Consider the following 20374-nt stretch of genomic DNA (forward strand, 5'->3'; position numbering starts at 1 on the left):
TTTTAGATATTTTGATTTTCGTGTATTTTTATTTAATCAAATTCTATTTATAGCCTAAAATCTATCATCTAATTTACTAACTAATTTACTGAAATTTGCTTTAAATTTAATATCATTTTTTCAAAAAGAAATCTTAGCTGGCTAATTAATAGTATTGCAAAATTGATTTTTAATAATATTTTTAATTAATTTATAAATTAAAAAAGATTTATTTCTACCTTCACCTATTAGACAACTAATAAAAATGGAAAACGAGATATACTGCAGTATCCATAAAAATAAATTAATTGATGCTGTTTGTCTAGAAAAAGAATGCTCTGAAAACTCTCTAATATGCTATAACTGTAGAGATACTCATCAAGATCATATTTAATCTTGCATTCATTTGTAAGATCTCATTGAGAACATCGAGAGTAGATTTAATCTATCTGTAGTAAGTAATGAATTTAACTTTTAGCTGAATAAACTTAAGTTTCTAAAAGAAGATTACTAGCAAAGAATGAATAAGCAAAAACAAAAAATTACATAATTGATTGATAAATCCCTAAAAGAATTCAATAAATCAATAGATTGTAAAATTTAAAACATAAAATAAAGCTATCATTCACACATTTAATTTATGTAGAAGTTCAGAAATTTTGGAATGAACAAGTAAAAAGAAAACATTTTTATCCTTGAATAGGCTAAAAATCAATTTAAAATTTCCAAGAAAAATGAAAAAAATAATAGCTAAATGTTAAATAGCTTAGATCGTAGGTAAAACTCCTTAGAAATTGTGCATCAGGATCTCATTAATAAAGAGTTCTAGTAATCTCAATAATATTATTAATAGATAGCAGATGATGTAATTCAATATATGAATAATTTTGAAACATTATGGAGAAATCAAACTAAAAATTCTGCCTTTATTTAAGAGATTAGCTCACCCTTAACAAATAGCAGAACTTAAATAAACAACACTTGTTTATAGAAAATACATTAAGATATTGAAAATGGTATTTTAAAAAAAGAAAACCCATATCAACAATTTTTATAAAGTAGTTCTAAACAAAATTAATAAAATATTCATAATTAAATTTACGATGATGAAAAAAGATAAATTGATTAAACTTTTAAAAATAATTATATCAACAGAGATTACGAACAAAAATTTGAAAACAATGATTAAGTTGTCCAAATTAATGCAACCAGATGTGAGCAGTCACCTAAAATTTTAAAGGAAGTTTAAGCACCATTATTTGGCAATTTTTAGCAAAGCATTATATTTAACTAAAATTAAATCAATGACGATTTATAGCAAATAGGTTCTTAAAGATTATATAATGATAAATAGAATTGCTTTTAAAACTCATCATTAATGAACACTAAACCTCAGTAAAATTATGGCCTTGAGAATTCGTAAGCTATAAAATAATATACATTTAGCGATGAATAAAAATTCAATAGAGCTTCTTCTGAAAATTTAGCTGGAAAAAAATCAATAAATTCTCAATCAACAAATACTCATAAAAGTAGCAATAGATACTAAAGTAAAGAATAGAAATCTTAAGATTAATAACAATAATCATAATTAGATTCAAAATAAGCATAAGTTTGATGTTTAAACTTAAAGAGCAGCTAATAATATAAAATGCAACAACAAAAAAATTAACGAAAAATTACTTTTTTGAAGAGAGTGGCAGCAAGATTCATCAATTTAAAAAAAGAGAATTTTTATTTTTGAATAATTTATGTCATTAAATAATTTTTATCTAAATTAAAAAAGGTATTGAAAATATAATTAATATTTATTTTTTGATGTGGTTGTTTTATAAAATATATTTATTGTTATTTTGATAATGAGGAATACATGAATAATTTTAATAGTATAATTAAATAAAAGATTAATTAAATGTTAAAAATAAATATTTATTTATAAAACATAAATTAAGCAAAAATAATTATTTATTATTTAGTGTATTTTACTTTAACTTTAAATAGTTTAATTTATTAAATTTTTGAAATAGAATTTGTAATTATTTATTTATTTAGTTATTTATTTTTGAGAGAGATAATCAGTATATTAAATGAACCAATTTTCATTGAAAATTACGCTCTTTATTGACGTATTAGTAAACTTTTTCAAACCAAATAAGATTTTGATTTAGTTATTATTTCCTCTATAGTAGAATCAAATAATGTTTTTTTATCATAATTTAAAAAGTTATTGAAAATATAATTAATTAATTATTTTTTGATGTGATTGTTTTATAAAAATATATTTATAGTATTTTGATGATAAAGAATACATGAATAACTTTAATAGTAGAATTAAATAAATAATACATTAATTTAATTTTAATATTTATTTATAAAACATAAATTAAGCAAAAATAATTATTTATTTATTTAGTGTATTTTACTTTAACTTTAAATATTAGTTTAATTTATTAAATTTTTGAAATATAATTTGTAATTATTAAGTTATTTATTTATTTTTGAGAGAGATAATCAGTATGTTAAATGAACCAATTTTCATTGAAAATTATGCTCTTTTATTGATGTATTTGTAAAATTTTTCAAACCAAATAAGATTTTGATTTAGTTATTTTTAAGAATACTTCCTCTAAAGTAGAATGTGAAAGCCCCCAATCTTTAACATATTTCTTAAAATTTATTGACCTCTAATCCATAACTTCAATTTAATTTCCATCAGATTCCATAATTTTAAAGAAATTTCCTAGTTCATTTAAGTTGAGAACAGGTACACATGCTACTATACTACCTCCACTGCTATCTTAAATTTTACATGAAGGAAGTAGCTTTTTAAGCTCGATACGTGCATAATCGACATATTATGGCTCTGTGACTACACTTAATCTATAACCATCACTGTAATGATTTTTTAGATAAAGAGAAGTACCTAAATTATTAAATTTTAAATTAAAAATTATATAAATAATATAATATTTACCTATGCATTTAAGCTAACCTCCAGCAACCACTATGATTCTATCTGAAAGTGCTTCAGCTTCTTCCATAGCATGTGTAGTCAATACAATTGCCTTATCTCTTTTTAAATTCTTGACCATTTCCCATATTTCTCTCCTTGTCTTTGGATCCATACCTGTAGTAGGCTCATCCATAAAAATAATTTTTGGATTACCTAAATATAAAAAAATTTTAATACTAATTAAATAAGGTGGATATATTTTCTACCAATAGCTGAAATAGCAAGTGAAACTCTTCTTTTCATACCACCCGAGTATGTTCCAACAGAAGCTTTCTTTACATGGAAAAGCCCAACTTCTTATAATCTTGTGTTTATTTCTTTAGGGATCATACCAACTGGAATACCTTTAAGCATGCAATACATCTGCAAATGCTCTTCAGCAGTAAGCTCATCCCAAAGGATATCAAATTATGGACATACACCCATAATACTTTAAATTTCAGCCATTTAAGTATTTATATCAAATCCAAGCATATTTGCAGTACCTGTTGAAGCAGAGAGTAAGCCAGTTAATATATTAATCATAGTACTTTTTCCTGCACCATTGTGACCTAAAATAGCTATTAATTCACCTCCATCAACCTTTTAAAATATTAAAATAAATAAACTTAAATTTATTTATTTAATTAATTAATTTATTTATTTACTTCAAAGTAAACATCTTTTAGAGCTATTTTATCCTTGCTAGATTTAATTCCAAAAGGATATTTATGGAAAGTTTTGCCAAGTCCGATAACACGCATTCCTTTAACCTCTAATTTGATTTAAAAAATAAATTAAGAGTTAATTATAAATTATTAAAAAATATTATTATTTACCTGCACCTCCTTTATCGTTACCTTGAACTCTTGATCTTTCTCTACTTACTGTGTTATAGAGATTCATATCACTGTAATTGTATTCCTTTTATTGCTATCTCAATTCAAATGAAGTTTTTCTTAGCTAACGCTTTTCTTCTTACTTTTACTTTAATCCTAAAATTTTATACCAGTACTCGAAACTCAAGAAGAACAAGGGAGACTCCTAAGTACCTCTATTCTGTTAAAGAAGGTAAATTAAAAATCAATTAAATAAAATAGAGATACATTTGGGAAAACTATGTCGCAATAAATAGCAAGCAAGAAGTAAAGAGTTGATACAAGGTTTAAGTGGATGAAGCTTTCAAAAGTAGTTGGACATTCATAAAAAGACTCCTTTGGAATAGTAAATTTACCTTTAATTGGTTCAAAGAGATCAGAATACTTGTATCCTACTCCTTCTATCCACCTAAGTAATATAATTTTTTTGAAAAAATATTTTTAATCTCATTAAAAATACCTGCTGTCAGCCACAGAATAATGTTTTCCACTTTTAAAAGCGATATCGCCATACATTTTAGAATAATGGAAAGCTGGATATAAGCTGAATACTCTTTTAATAGCAGCAACAAAGAATTCAGCATCTAATCTATGCAAATAATATATAAAAAATCCACTAGTTAAGAAGAACTCCATAACTAAAGCCATCAAAAGAAATCCGTAAGCAAATGTATATCTAATATTAAATATTAAAATTTAATGTTATCAAAAAGAAAATAAATTAATTGCTTAATTACAAAATAATTCTTAAAATTTATTCTTAATATAAACAAATAAAATGGTTTTAAATTAATATTTTGAATTAAGAAAATTTATTATAAAAATCAAAAGCAATTATTTATCTATTTATAATATATATATATACCCGTTTGAAGTATCGCTACATATGTTTGTGATCAAAAATCCTATAAAAGTAACACTCATTCCAAAAGCAACCAAAAAGCTAAATAAAACGATTAATGGAGTTTTGACAAATATGTCAAATCCAAAGAGTCGTCCACAAACAATTTAAATAAAAGAGGTTGAGGAGTTTACGACTAAAGCAGTGAGAATCCAGCTAACCCAATAACTAAAATTGGTCATACCCATTACAGTGATACCTATTTAGATAGATAAGAATTAGTTGATTAATTTACTATGTTTTAGAAATTAATAATTTTCAAATATGATTTGATATCAAAACTTGAAAAATCTTTTACAATAAATCATTAAGATAAATTTAATATTTTTGATGAATTATCTGTTTTATCTAAAATTTTATCAAATAAATAAATATTAAAATTATCCCAATTTACCTTGTCTCAGCTTCTTCTATTTTTCTCTCAAAATTTCATTTATGGTGGTAATAAAATTTATCATAATTGGAACAAAGAAGTAAAAGGCGCCGTTGCTGGTCACCACATCATACCCTGTTGTAAATCTAGAGTTTTCAAAAATATTTTTAACTTTGATAAGTGATAAATAAATTAATAAAATTTTTTACCTGCTTGGAGAAATAGGGTAATCTTGCTATACTATTTGAACTCTTTGATTTAATGTATTTTTTGTTAATTTAACCTGTTGCTATTCAGGAGTTTTAGAAAAGTAATCAATGATACCATTGTCTAAATTTATTTTTAACCTAGTCAAAAACCAATCCTTATGAGTATTTTATCCAATGCTACCTTATAAGTAAGGTGAGCGGTAGAAAAGTGTCCAATTATAGAATATATTATAAAAAATCATCCTTTTATCCTATCCAAGATATTCGTAACCTTTTACATCTGATACTTTATTACATGGAAATGATAAATCTCCTGTAATTGAGTAATTTGATGTACAAAATACTATTCCTACTTGTGTACGATTAGGATATGCTTTTATGAAATTGCTAAAATCTTGTGGTGCAGTAATGTTCAACTCAATAATGTCACTTTTTCTATCTAAATCATTTTGTAATGCTAAATAATCTAGAGTATGATCTATCCATTACTCCTTCTCTCCTACAACACCATAAGCTATTGTAATGCACTCCTCTAATTACCCTTTTCCTTAAATACATTTTGGGAGACTTCCAACTGTCTCAATTTAGTTTTCAATCATAGTAATTTTAGTAAGGTTATTTGCTAGAGTTTACCAAATAGTAAGTAAAATGCAAACTATGAGAGGAGAACTCAATTAAAAGAGAGTTGTTTTTTAGTTTTTTTTCATAATCAAGAAATTCTTTTGCATCATAAGCTTTATATGTATGAGAGCCTTTGCGAGTAATGATTTCTTGTTTAATCTCATTTCCTTATGCAAAAGAGAACGCTCCTCATCAATTTATACGACTTCTGCTATTCTCTGATTCTAAACTTCAAATCTTTTCATCTAAATATGAATGTCTATCTATTTCCCTTTAATTTACTTTATAATCCCTAAACTTAGTAATTGTTCTAATACTCTTTGTGAATTGTGAATTACAAATCTTTTTTATAATTTATTTTAATAATTGAGAATAGCTAATACTTTCAGAAAAAGTGATATTTTATTTCAATTTTTAATAAAATTTCTTAAATCATTTCGATGGCGATAAAGTAAATTATTCAATCTAAATATTAAATATTAAGGGTATATGATACGTATCTAAAAAAGATAATAATATAAGCTATAAAAAGTAAGCAATTAATTTTAATTTTCATCTAAATTAATATCTGATAGTAAAATTTGCATTCAAAAAAAAATCAATTATTTTTGATGGTTTTAAATGAGATCAAAAATAACACATTAAAAGTAAGCATAATCAACTATTTTCAATTAATTTTGTCTTTAGATATCCTAAAATTAATAATTCCTACTTCAATCAAACTATAAAATAAAAATAATTATTTTAAATTATCTTAATTTTTATTTTTATAGAAATAATTGCCTTTAAAAATTTAATATTTAATCTTAAAAAACTAAAACCTATAAAAATTCAGAATATTTATAATAAAATGTAAAAAACTTATTATATTTATTAGTTAAGTAGCACTTATTAGTTTAGCATTACAAAGAAGTAATAAATAATTTCTACAATACCAAAATAAAAATTTTGTTTTCCTTTTAAAAAATATCAAAAGATCCCCGCAATATTGAAAAAAATTAATAAATTTAGTTAAATATTATTATGTATTTTTGTCTTATGAAATTTAATATTCTTTTACAAATTAATCTTCTTAATGCTATCTTATCGAGTAAGATAATAATTTAATCTTTTAAATTTTAAAATTAAAATAATTTAATTTTATTTAAGTTTATTAATAAATAAGTAGAAAAAACGCTTAATCTTCTATTTATTAATTAGTATTCACAATTTCTTTTTATAAATAAATTAGAAAAATTATTAAATTAGCTAATTAAAATGCTAATAAGAGTTTTTCTATTTGGGGATGATAACAAATAACCCCTTAAAAAATTCTTTGAAATAGATAATTGTGTTCGATTTAGAAAAAGTGAAAATGCTATTAAATTTTCAAAAAAATTGTAATGAAAAAATAGATCTTTTCTTTTTTTTGTAAAAATTTAATTAATTAAGTAATAATTTCTTTTTTTTTTTATGAGATCAATTAAATATTTTGAAATAAAATTTTTTGAATAGAAATCAATCTTCTTCATTAAATAAAATATTATTAATTTACTAATTTTGTTAATATTTTTAAAGATTTGGTTTATTACCTAATATTTTATTTTGAGTTTATTTCAAAAAAAATTATTTCTATTAAAAAGATGTATGCTCTAAAAATAGTTGCTAAATAAAGCTATTTTGACTATTAAAGATTTATTTAAATAATTATTTACTAATGGCAATAATAAACTCTTAGAAATAATTATTTCTTATATAAATAATATAAAGAGTATTTTTTTAATGATATAACCAAATGTAACAAGCTATTTGAAGATTTCTATTTTATGGTTTTTCTTGTTATTTTAACTAATTTATAAAAAAATATATAATTTAAATCAAATTATTTAAAAATAACATCTAAATTTAGCTTCAAATACTTGAAGGTATTATAAGTAACTTTTAAAAAACTAAATAGCTTTCTATCAAAAAATATTATAAGAGTAAAGCAAAAAAGTGTAATGTTATTGGATATCTATCAAATAAATGGTGAAAAATAATTAATATTATTATTTACTTTAAAAATTTTCTATTTGCCCCGAATATTAAATTAATTAATTTAGCAAGCAAATTATTTGTAAATTTTTAATAATCAAAAGTAATAATAATTATTAATCTTCTCAAAGTAGCACAAAAGTACTAAAAAAACAACAATGCCTTTTACTTTTGAGCAGATAGACTTATTTTAAAAAATTATAAAGTAGAGCGAACATAATGAGAATTCAGTATCTACATTTGCTAAATAAGACCTTTATCTAACTACCCATTACATCTTAGAAAAAAAACCTTATTTAAGGACTACAAGTGAGTTAAAATATTTGATTATGATGACAAAAAACTAGAAGTTTATCAAGGAAATAATATTACAGTAGGACGGATAAGTGGCAGTCTACGAAATTTGTAGAAAATATTAAGTTAAAATCTCAAAGAAAGGGGAGTATATTTTTATGCAAGGATAGCCAAAGAAATGCTTTATTATGATACTAAGTGGTGAAGCTTAGATTGTTTAGGATTCTGATAATTAAAGCTAATTCAATTAAGAATAATTGAATAGCTTAGGATAAGGCTCCATAGTAGAATTACCTTTGAGGGGAGCTAATTTTAAGAGAAACTCAAAATAAGGAGAACTACAGATTAAAATTGATATTGAAAATGAAGAAGTTCATCAAAATTCTTTAATTTGCTAAACAGAATGCTCGTATTTGATTTTATAGAAAGACAATTTAGATAAAATAATGTCAGACTTCAAGCAAAGGTAAATTAACTATATTCTAAAATAATCTATAGAGAAATTATTGACACAAATGATTATCATATATTTATTTGAAGATTTGTAATCAACTAAATAATTTTTATAATCTAAAAATTAAATTAGTCAGTAAAAAAATATTTATTGACTTCTCCCCTACCAAATAATTTTTATATTTTCTTATGCAAAAAGTTATAAAAATCTCCTTAAATATATATATTATCAAAATACTAATAAAACAATCTTTCTTAAATTAATAACGATTCTTTCTTAAAAGGAAGGAAGTATTCTTTTAAGATTTCTTTTTATCATTATTTTTATATTAATGTCTGCCTCGAATATCTTTCTTATACTCAAAATTATTTAAAAATATTTATTTTATCATTTTAATGTTACATAGGATTAAATTCTTTGAGGAACTTTCGCAGATGAACTTATTCAAAGGGTGGAACAAAAACTAAATTAGGATGATTCAAGATTGTTTTTTTGAAAAACAATATGCTATAAATAATGTAGTATACAAAGATGGTGATGAGAGCAACTATCTATACTTAGTTAAGGAAGGTGAATTTGTTCTTTAGAAGGTTATAGAGGCAATAGATGAAGTTAAGGAGGCTGAAAAAAAAGAAATTTAATCCATGATTCATAATATCTAACAATAAAATAAAAAGAGATATTTATTGAAAAATTAAGAGTCACATCTTACAGCTATAGAGAAGTAATTAAAAAGCATTGATCCCTAAGACAGCCCTACAGAAATTACTTTTGAGGATTAAATTAGGAAGAAAAGGATTAAGAAAGGCGAGCTTAAAAAAATAAAAATTATCTCTCAAGGTGAGACATTTGGAGCAGAAGAATTTTTATCATTATTAATAGATCCAGAGCAAAGGCAGTCTTTCTAATCAAGTTTGGTTCAAAAAAGATAACTAACAGCATCTTGTTCTAGTGTTACAGGTGTCTTATATGTGATACATGTTAAAGACATATTCTAAAAGATTGCAAAAAGTGAAGAACTTCTTCCAATGCTGCTAAAATCTCTTAAATAAAAGATTTTAAGCTCAGAAAACTAAGTTAATTTAATTAAAAAGCAAAAGCATAGGACTCCATAAGAATTGAATGTTGCTAAAAATTTATATCTAAATACCGAGGAAGAAGAAGAGATAAAAGATTCAGATAAAAATGTTTTGAGAAATTATGATTTTAATGAATTTAAAATAGAGAAACGTATCGTATACCCTGATGAAAGCAATAAAATAAATTTATCTGATAACAAGCAAAAATCTAATACCCATCCTAAATCAGAAAAAATCCTACTCTTATCTTCTGTTATTACTCAAAAGAAAAAGAAAAAAAATCATTACAAAGTAAGTGAAATAGTAGCCAGAATTGAAAAACAAGAAATGGGTAAGTAAGAAAGTATTTCAAAGGATTAAATAGAAAAATAAGATGAAAATAACAAAAAATACTAGAGAGCATCTAAAAAAAAGTCTAATACTGTAGTCATACTTTCCACTTAGTCTTCATCAGAAGCTCAGCTAATTCAAAAAGCTGAAAAAAAGAGCCTGACAAATAATGATTCACTAAAAAATTTAAAATAAATAATTTCAGAGAGTCAAATTAGCTCATAGCTTCCAAAATCAAAGTATTCCCTAGCGAATTTAGAATCAAACTCTTCTTTAGCTCACTTATAAGTTGAGGAAGAGAAAAGCAAACACAGTTTAGATTAATTAATTGCTTTTGGGAAAAAAATTAATTAAAAAGCTCAGCAAAGTAGTAACGAAGATTTAAGTCCAGTAAAGTCTCCATCAAATAGTTAATAAAGGATATTTAGTGTAGATAAATTCCCTATACGTTAATTTAGAAAAAGTAATAACTAAATTGAATATAAATTTGAATTGCAGTAATAAAATAACAGTCTGTAAAAGGTTCTTCAGTCTCCCCAAGAGCAAATAATATAATAAAATATAAATTCCTCAATTCATTCTCATCATAATCATGAAAATATTTTCCAAAATTAAAATCCCATCAAAAAGAAATTTGCCTAACTTCAGAAAATGGATTCTTTTAATTCAAATAATACTAATTCTCCAAAATCTTTTTATGCTCAACCAATCTTAAAAGCAGATAGTCAAGAATATATTTAAGGTAAATTTTTATAATAGCATCAAAAATTAATTTCAAAAACTCAAAAATTATTTTTTATTAAAAGGGCTTGATTCACCAAAGACTGTCACATCACTGCTTTCCCCAAAAAGCCTAAGCTAATTTGATTAAAATGATAGATCAAAGTTCTTCTAATATAGTAAGCCTAAAACACAAAATAAAATAAATAATGAAAATAATACTATAAAAACCTCCCAAACTTTATTAAGTTTTAAACCATAAAATAAAACTATTAGCTAAAGTGTTGTACTATAATCTAAAACTCAAAATAAATTTAAATTCGAAAATTAACTGAGCTATAGTAATTTTGATGAAAACAGAGTTTCAAATAGTAACACAAAAGAAGTATTTAGCTAGACCCATAATATCATGTCATCTTAAAAAGGTGATTAACAAAAAATCTAAAATTAGTAATAAATATCTTTTTAGAATCATAGAAAACTAAGTTCACCTAATTTAATATCAAGAAGTAGCTTTTTACCTCTCAAATATTATGCTTCATAGATATCGAATTCCTAAACAAAATTAAATTTCATTCCAAAAATATTAAAGCACCATACCAAAGAGGCTCTTTTTAATGAATTTAAATAATTTACTTTAAGTGTTAAAAATTAAAAAACTAAAACAGAAAGCTGATTAAGAAACTTGAAAACTTATTTTATTTAGTATATTTAGGATTTAATTATTACCAATAATTTCTTTTATAAAACTGTATAATTTGTAAGGCTAAGGGTTAATTTTTTATTAAGTTTATTTTCAATAAATTATAAAAATTAGTTTTTTATTTTAATTTTTAATAAAATAATTTTCTATTTTAAATTTATTTAATATATTCAATTTTAATAAATTATGAGCTGGCTAATGCTTATAATTTTTGGAATTAAATATATTTAATTATTTTATTTGAGTTAATTTTAAATGAGTTCTCATTAATATATTATTTATTTTATGCTTTTTTCTTTTTCTTAAAATAATCAATCCTTAAACATTTAAAGTTGGATATTTTCTAATTTAAAAACATAATAATTATTATATCAATAAAACAAATTAAGTGCCTGTTTTAATTTAATTATATAAAATTAATACTAATGATCACTCAAAAAATACTTTTTTTATAAGTTATTAAGCCTTTATAGCTCAGTTGGGAGAGCGTAAGACTGAAGATCTTACGGTCCTCGGTTCGATCCCGAGTGAAGGCATTTTTTATTAATTTTTTAATCTCATAGTTAATATGAATAATTAAAGATTAAAATTTTACAAAATAAAATTTATATTTTTCATCAAGTAATATAATTTAAAATTTTTGAAAATAAATCTATTTTCATTAAATAAATACCATTTTTTATTTTTATAGGTATTTAAAGAAGTTCTTGTATGATATAAAATACTATAATCATTTTTAAAAATGAAAATAATAATTAAATATAAAATTAATTAGCTCCGTTTTTATTAAGTGAAGAATTTAGTAGAAGAACACCTATTAAGATGTAAAGGAAATTTAAATAAATTACCATATACGTTATATGGATATAAATATACATACATCAATTTGTATTTAACTTAAAATTGATAAATCGCAAATTTTGTTTAATTATAACTAAATAAAAATTCTTTCTTGGTAAATTCAATTAATTTAAAGAATTAATTGCATACAACATAATTATTTTTGAAAATATTATTAAATAATAAATACGCAAAATAAATAAATTAATTAATTAAGTCTTTATTATTTAGAAGTTAATTACTGCAGAAATTAATAAGTAGAAGCTTTTCAAATATTTTAGTAAATTTTATAAAAATGGATAGATTAAAGCAGTTAATGGACCCAAAGGAGCTTTGGAATTTCATATTTAAATTAATAAAAAAGTTTTATTACACAAAATTAGAATTTGCCTTAAAGCAGTTCAAGAGAGGAGAGATTTTGATGCAGCTATTGATAGTTTTTTAATATTGTTAAATATTTAGTTTAATGTTCAATTCAGAAATTAATAATGCTTTGGGAAACACGCGAGTAGCTCAAGATATGACAAATACTCTAGCTTAGTTTTTTTAATATTTTTAAATTTTGCCTATATTTTCATAGAATAGTTTACTAATTGGCTATTTTTGCTTAGCTTTTAATGTAGCCTTTTTAGGATTAATAATTTGTTAGTTTCTAGTAGATTCAAGAATGATAGGACAATTTAGTAGTGCTCTATTTTCTATTTATAATTATGTGTGCTTGGTACCTTTCTTTATTGTGCAAGCGTCTTGCATTTATGATGGCAATCTTACAATAGGAATTAGTGGGTTTTTTCTTACATTTATTATAGCTATTTTTGTATCAATGCATGACTTTGATTTTTGTTTTATAGTAGAAGATTTTGGTGCTAAAAGTGACAGTATTACTTATTTAATAGAAGTATTTCTACTTTCAATAATAAGTTTTATATACTCTTACAAAGGTTTTAAAGCATTGCTCTCGCTATAATTTCTTTATGGAATCAATAAAATTGCAGAAATAATAAAAAATTTTCCATTTTATGCTCATAGCATATCTAAACTCAATTTTTCTTTTGCTATCTCTCACTTTTTTATAGTAATTGTTGTATCGATCGCGATCCTTACAAATTTCTAATCAATAGCTAATGTTCCAGTCTTAATAATAATAGCTATAACAATAACTTTTAGGATAGGTAATAAAATTTTTCAAATCAGATAGCTATTTATTTTTATATTAAATTTAAAAGTTTAATTCAAAAATGAAAGCAAAATTTATTATTTATCAACAATTTTATTAATATTTAGGTTAACTTGTGTGGATTTCTTTAATTAAACGGATTCCTTAGCTTAACAGAGAAAATTTACATAATGAGATAATAACTGACTTATATATACGTTAGCTGTATTTTTTTTAAAGAGTATCAGTAAGCAAATATCTTTAGGAAGATAATGGATTATTGATAGAAAACTTCTTCTTTACTCATATCTAAACATGCACAATTTAAAGTATTTATTATAATTATTAAAAATTTAGTTTAAAATAATTATTTTTATGAAACTATTAATTAGACTGCTTTTGTAAATAATTTGATTTAGCTTCTATTTTAGATGAAAATTTTGAGACAAAAACCTCTGAGTTCATGTCTTCTTATATTATGGAAACTTTTGATTGCTTTTTTAAAAAAAATTAAAAAAATGGAGAGTTTAACAAAGATATAATGAAACTTAAGATAAGCTATTTGAGTTTTCTTATCTAAGTAGTAAAAAAGCCAAATTTAGCTATTATTGAGGTTAAACAGTTAGTTATTTTTTTAAAATCCAATACTTAAAATATTTTTATAACAATATTTAAAAGGCGGTAACTTTAAAAAACAATTCTGAAAATTAATCTTTCAAAATTAGATGGGCTATAGAAATGCTCAATAGATAAGTTTGGGAAGAATTTGAGGGTGTTATTAACAATTAAAAGTTGTAAAGTTAAAGACTTTAAATTGAAAGTGTTGTTAAATTTGATTAAGGAATAGATAAGCTGTATATCCTTATGAGAAAATACATATATGATATGAAAAAATTTATTTCCATGCTATCAGATGACTTTTTAAACTTAGAAAAAATTAGGGAAAAAGGTAAAAATTTAAATAGAAATAATTTAATAATAAATAAAATTTTTGTAAATAAATCCTTTTAAATATTTATTTTAATAAATATTAAATGAAACTTAGCTAAAGATTTGTTTTCTAGACAGTCTGTTACCAAATAAATGATAAGACAGCTTTTCGATTATAATAACAATAATGTTGTTCTTTTTGAGCTTACTTTATTTTTCGGAGATTACATAGATTTTAAGAGATAAAAGTTAAAATAGTATATTTAACTTTCTAATTAATTAATGAAATAAAATTTGAAGTAGGAAGGTAATCTTAATATTTATATTCTATTTAATAACGTATTTTTTAATATATAGATCTTGGTATTAATTTATTTAATGAAGACAGCTTTGTCATATCCATTAATTTGTTGGAACCTCTCGGAAATATTTAAGAAGTATCAAATAACGTTTAAAATATTATTGGATACACCAAAGATTAGCTGATAGGCAAAAATATAAACATGATAATGCCTTAAATTATACAAATCCACCACAGAAAATTTTTAAACAAATTTTGTTATGATAGTAAGGAGGTATATACAATTTCAAACAGACTTTTCTTTTGTATTGATATACAAGGCTTTTTAAATCCTGTTGAACTTAGAGTTAAACTTGACTCTTCAAATTAAGAATAATACAGTAATTAATACATTTATTTATTTATTCTTAAATAATAAAAATTATTTGTAAAACTTTCAAATTTTTAATTTTTGATAAATAGGAGCTTGTGGATATTTGAAAAAAGGAAATACAGGAAATGATTATATTCTGTTCGATATTGATACTCTTAAGATAGATTCTTGTAATTAAAAATTATTTTAGAAGGTTTTCCAGAAGTACTTAAATGATGATGTCAAAAAGCTTTGCAATATGAATATAGGACTACTTTTTCCTGGACTCATAGTTATGAAAAAAACTTAAAGATCCATTTTCAGAAAAATAAATTTTTAAAGTACTACGAAAATAATGCTTATACCTAATAATGCAAGTACCTTTAACTAAATTGTAAGTTAATACACTAACCTTGAAGCGAATAACTACTAATAGCTATCAAATTATTTAAGGGATATAAAAATTAACGAATACTAGATGTACGAAGTTACTTTTATACCTCACTATATTGAGACTAAGATAGAATCCATATATTTCAATTATTTAGAAATCTTTTAAATGAAAAGAATAGTTAAACTATCCTCCAAAGTAATTATTCACATAATTATAATTGGATTAAATATCTTATTTTTATTGTAATATTGCATAATAGGTTGAATTAATTAACATTATGACAGGTAAGTTAAACAAGTATTTGGGATTAACTCTTAGAATGAGAGTTATACGTAATAATATGGATTAAGTTGAAGACATAGATGTCGTGCAGTAATAATAGGAAACTTACTACTATCAAGAAGGATTAACATTTAAGAAGAATTCTATTTTTTAAAGCGCTTCAAACAATGATTCATATAGAGATAATTTAATTCATAAGCTCTAGCTTTAATAGGGATTTTAAAATACTAATTCAAATGAATAAGCACCGGCTTCAGTGGATGATTCATTTAAGAAGTCAAAATTTACTGAAATTGTAAAAAATTTTTAAAACAGCTATTGCTAAATTGAAGAAGAAGACGAGGAAACCTTCACTGAAAAGAAAAGTGAAACTAGATACAAAAAATTTTATGGGACATACACAACAACTTAAAATGATCATGATGGGTTTTCTCAGGAAGATTTTGATAATGAAAATGAAAAAGAAGATGAGGAAGATGAAAAAGAAGTTGAAGTAAAGCAGGTTAAAAAATAGTTAAGCAATTAAAATTAGCCAATATTATAACAAATAGAATAGAATTAGAAAAAGAAAGCTAGCCTCACTTAAAACACTCAAGAAAAATAAAATAAATAATTATTAAGTGATGAAGACCTTGTTGATATTGATAATTACAATGTTTAAAATTATTACAATTACGATATAACTGATAACGAAAATGAAAATAATTAAAATTAAATTTATGATAATGTTGTTGATAATTCATACAGTTATTACTTTTATGACGCAGAAAATCCTAGTACAAACTATGAAGCCACCTTTGATAAAAAAAATACAGTATTTGATACTTCATAAAATAATTATCTAGTGAATAACTAGAATACCCCTTTAAATAGTTTCATGATTTAAAATGATATCAGTGTAATTTCTAAGCATACCGATTTAAGTACTTTTTCGTTAAAAAATAAAACTCTTTTTTAAGAAGACTTAAATATCTTATCAAATAATAAAATTGCTAAGAATAATTAAGCAGATGAAAACAATTTAGAAATTTCTTTTGACATTAACAAGTAGTAATTTATAGAAAATTATGATAATTATTAATTTAATGCATCTAATTTAGATTAAATTCAATAAAATATGCAGGCTTCAGCTTTAAATTTAAGCTAAAATTAAACAAATAATATTAATTAAAATGAAGCCGAATCATTTAATCTTACTAACAGATCAACTTTTAATAATTAAACTTAAATGTAGTAAAATTATAATAAAAGTTTACAGTAAAATAATTACCGAAAAAGCAATCCTTTTAATGTCAATAACGATGAAAGAAATTAGGAGATAACATCAAATACTAATAGAGGTATTGATGAGAATAATTACAGCTATCCATTAGAAAGTGCAACAGGGCGAGATCAACTTGATACCTCAAAGGAACCAAATACTAACAGATATTTAAATTCAGCATAGAATAATCAGAATAATTCTGAGAATAATAAACAAAAAAAATAATAAGAATTTGCAAAAAGAATTTAAAAATTGTTTAGAAAAGTTAAAAACTCTATTGCTTGGATAGGTAAAGTCAAACAATAATCGTTTTTCGTCAGAAATAATGTTGAAAGCAAACCTAAAGATCCATATAATCAAACTGTTGATGAAAACAATAGTATTTATTCGTCTTTTAGAAACACAGCAAGGTCAGGGACTATTGCTGAAAGTAGTGTATATGAAAATACAAATAATATAAAGAATGACTCAGTAATAGAAAATACACCAAGACATAACAATGGAAATCGAAAAGATGTTTCTAAATCTTAATTCAATACTTTGAAAAAAGGTATTTCAATTAATAATAGTCAAAAAAATAAAACAGCTTCGAAATTTGCTTAAAAAGGTTTGGGATTTCCAAAGAAAATGAAAAGCGTTTCTGAAATCGAAAACTATTAGTAAGCCTAAAAGCTCAAAGAAATAATGGTTTAATAACCTGATTCTGTAAATTCTTATTCTTAAAAGGAAAGCCAAACAGGGTTAAAAAAGCGATATATAAATACAATTTTGAGCCAAAAAATGCCATCATTTTTAATAAGTAAATTTTAAATTTATCAAATATTTTTTTATAATTTATTACAAATTAAAATATTAAAATTATAGAATCAACAATATTAACTCTATTTGCTGCTGCTTCATCTGTTATAACTTCTTTAGTTGTGTACTAGTTTAGTTAATCATAAAGCTAGCTTTTATTAACTAACTTTGGGAATACTTTTAGAGAACCTTTAGCAGTGGTTGATGTTTCGAATGCGATTAGAATTAATGAATTATACTTACTTTACACAATTAAAAATTAAATAAATCTAGCTTATCCTTTGTAATAAGAAAGAAACAATTAGCAGAGAAATTTTGCTTTTTAGTTAGTTAACACTTTATACCAATATTTAGTTAGCGTTTATAGAGATAATAATGACGAACAGGCAAAAAAGTACATTTTCTTTTTAAAATAATATGGAATAAAATATATTTAAAATTTTTTCAAATTTAAATATTAAGGTTTTATTTATATTCAGATGCAGAATTATATTAATACTTAAATGGTAGTTAAATTCAAAGATAAACAAAATAATTAATTTTTTTTGATTATATTATGAAAAATGCATGGATGTAAAATAAATTTAGAAAAATAGCATTTAAATAATGTTATTTAATTAATATTAGGGATACTTAAATGTTAGGGTTTAATAATGATCCAAGATTAGACGCGTTATCAAATTATTATAATTTTTTTAATTCTTAGCTAAATGGTACAGATATTAACTAGATAGAGTGCTAATCTATTTTAGACAACAATCAAAACACTATGCAAATCAACATAATTTTGCAAATAATTTTAAATTACTGTAAGCCATTTTTCTTAAGTTAAATATTTTTAATTTTTAATAAACAAAGAAAATAAATAAATTCTCATTTCAAACACAAACAAATTAAAAATTTCCTACTCATAATTTTTTTCAATATTTAGCTTTTGTTATAATAGCCTAAAAGAAAATATTTAAATCGATTATATTAATTTAGGATTAAACACAAAAAAATTTATTAATTAAAAAGTAATAAAATATTTCTGGATATAAATAACCTAATCATTGTAAAAAATTATGATGAATTTGTCTTATCTTTTATTTACTATTAGATTAAAAAATATTTATTTTTTTATTAAATGGAGAATCAATTAGAAACAAGTTTTACAAATTTAAATTAAAAATTTTAATTTAATTATTTATTTAAATTAATAACTAATAAAAATATTTTTTATTTGAAAAGCATGTGCTATTTTAATATTTCCTTTGTACTATTTCTCTTAGTTGAAAAGAGAAAATTATCTTAAATTATTCACAAGCTTTAATGGAGATAAGATTGTAAAACTGTTTGAATTGTATGAGGAAGCAGACATGGTTTTTGAAACTAATGATGTATTGTAATTTATTGGAAGCACAAACTAACAAAGTATATCATAATATATTTAATAGCCTGTGGTTTTAGCTAACAAAAAGAAAAGATCTTCAAATATTGAAGCTCTTCCTAAAATAAATTGCTCAATAGTATTACTAGTGATTATTATAATTATCATTATATCAATTTATCCTATTTTGAGCTACACTCTAGTTGTTCAGTAAGCTGTTTAATTTTAAAATAACCTGTATGAATTAGTACTTTTCTGTAGGAGTGCCCTATAAATAGCATAATCCTACACAACGATGTATGTCCAAATAAACTAAATTTCTCATCCTACTATATACACAGAAGCTAATAGTTTTATTTAATTGCAAATCTAATTAAATATTCAAGTAAATTTATATGATTTTTTCAAAAAAATATAGCATAATTAATTAGTCAATTAATGTAAGGATAATCTAGCTTTATATTTTATTATTTTATAAATAGGATATTTTAACAAGAAATCAATAGGTACTTGATGATTTGGTGAACATCTAGAATTCTACTTAAAGTAGTAGCAGATATAACTGGAACCAATATTCAAATATTATAATAAATCCTATTTAAAATGATATTTGCCAAGCCATTTAGAGCAATTTACCAGTTTTTAGCACAGCCAACGTCACTAACAACTTTGATTTGAATAAATGCCAAACAACCTATAATGGCATAATGCAAAGTGGTGCACTAATAACTTTAAAAACTATTTTTACAATATTTTAAGAGTTCATAAATATTTCATAAAATACTAATAACCAAAATTTTCAAACAAAATTGTAAAGCTGGGATGAAGGAGTTAATTTACAAGAAATGGATAAACTTTTTGATTAGATAGAATAGTGGTTTTATATTACTATTCAATATCAAATGTATAATGGTAATTAATTTTACTCATACTTACAATCTATCTAGCTTTATCTCTTTTATTATCAACTTTTGATAACAATATTAATATTTGGTTTCGGCCTATCCTATTTCTCAAGATTTCTATCAAAATCTGTAAACAAAACAAAATTTCTAATAAGCATAATCCATATTGAAGCTCTCATTGAAAATCCTTATGTAGTTTCTTTCTTTAGAAAACAATCAGATTTCTAAGATATTTGA

The 20374-nt window shown here is 22.9% G+C and overlaps 4 protein-coding genes across 4 annotated transcripts; 3 read left to right on the forward strand and 1 right to left on the reverse strand. All coding sequences in view use genetic code 6, as the record gives it.

Annotated features, from left to right (window-relative positions):
* Positions 1 to 187: 187 nt before the first annotated feature.
* On the forward strand, positions 188 to 1597 carry TTHERM_00728900 (hypothetical protein; the record flags this gene model as incomplete). Its single annotated transcript, XM_001022676.2, has 1 exon — positions 188 to 1597. Exon 1 carries the CDS (start codon positions 245 to 247, stop codon positions 1595 to 1597), a length of 1353 nt encoding a protein of 450 aa, XP_001022676.2. The 5' UTR covers positions 188 to 244.
* A 961-nt stretch (positions 1598 to 2558) lies between these two features.
* Positions 2559 to 6198, reverse strand: TTHERM_00728910 (transporter family ABC domain protein; the record flags this gene model as incomplete). The annotated part of the gene is made up of 10 exons (XM_001022677.3): positions 2559 to 2902; positions 2954 to 3145; positions 3199 to 3574; positions 3640 to 3746; positions 3811 to 4030; positions 4078 to 4258; positions 4310 to 4525; positions 4715 to 4949; positions 5145 to 5269; positions 5333 to 6198. The coding sequence occupies 10 exons, from the start codon at positions 6196 to 6198 to the stop codon at positions 2559 to 2561; spliced, it is 2862 nt and encodes a 953-aa protein (XP_001022677.1).
* A 1926-nt stretch (positions 6199 to 8124) lies between these two features.
* TTHERM_00728920 (cyclic nucleotide-binding domain protein) lies at positions 8125 to 11519 on the forward strand (the record flags this gene model as incomplete). The annotated part of the gene is made up of 3 exons (XM_001022678.2): positions 8125 to 8726; positions 9121 to 10865; positions 10930 to 11519. The coding sequence occupies 3 exons, from the start codon at positions 8125 to 8127 to the stop codon at positions 11517 to 11519; spliced, it is 2937 nt and encodes a 978-aa protein (XP_001022678.2).
* Positions 11520 to 14083: 2564 nt separating this feature from the next.
* Positions 14084 to 20374, forward strand: TTHERM_00728940 (PAS domain S-box protein; the record flags this gene model as incomplete). Its single annotated transcript, XM_001022679.2, has 11 exons — positions 14084 to 14155; positions 14221 to 14491; positions 14588 to 14779; positions 14830 to 15153; positions 15236 to 15714; positions 15779 to 17864; positions 17930 to 18257; positions 18326 to 18436; positions 18491 to 18672; positions 19094 to 19617; positions 19715 to 20374. The coding sequence occupies 11 exons, from the start codon at positions 14084 to 14086 to the stop codon at positions 20372 to 20374; spliced, it is 5229 nt and encodes a 1742-aa protein (XP_001022679.2).

This window comes from Tetrahymena thermophila (assembly GCF_000189635.1).
Source record: "Tetrahymena thermophila SB210 genomic scaffold scf_8254476, whole genome shotgun sequence".
Lineage (NCBI taxonomy): Eukaryota > Ciliophora > Oligohymenophorea > Hymenostomatida > Tetrahymenidae > Tetrahymena > Tetrahymena thermophila.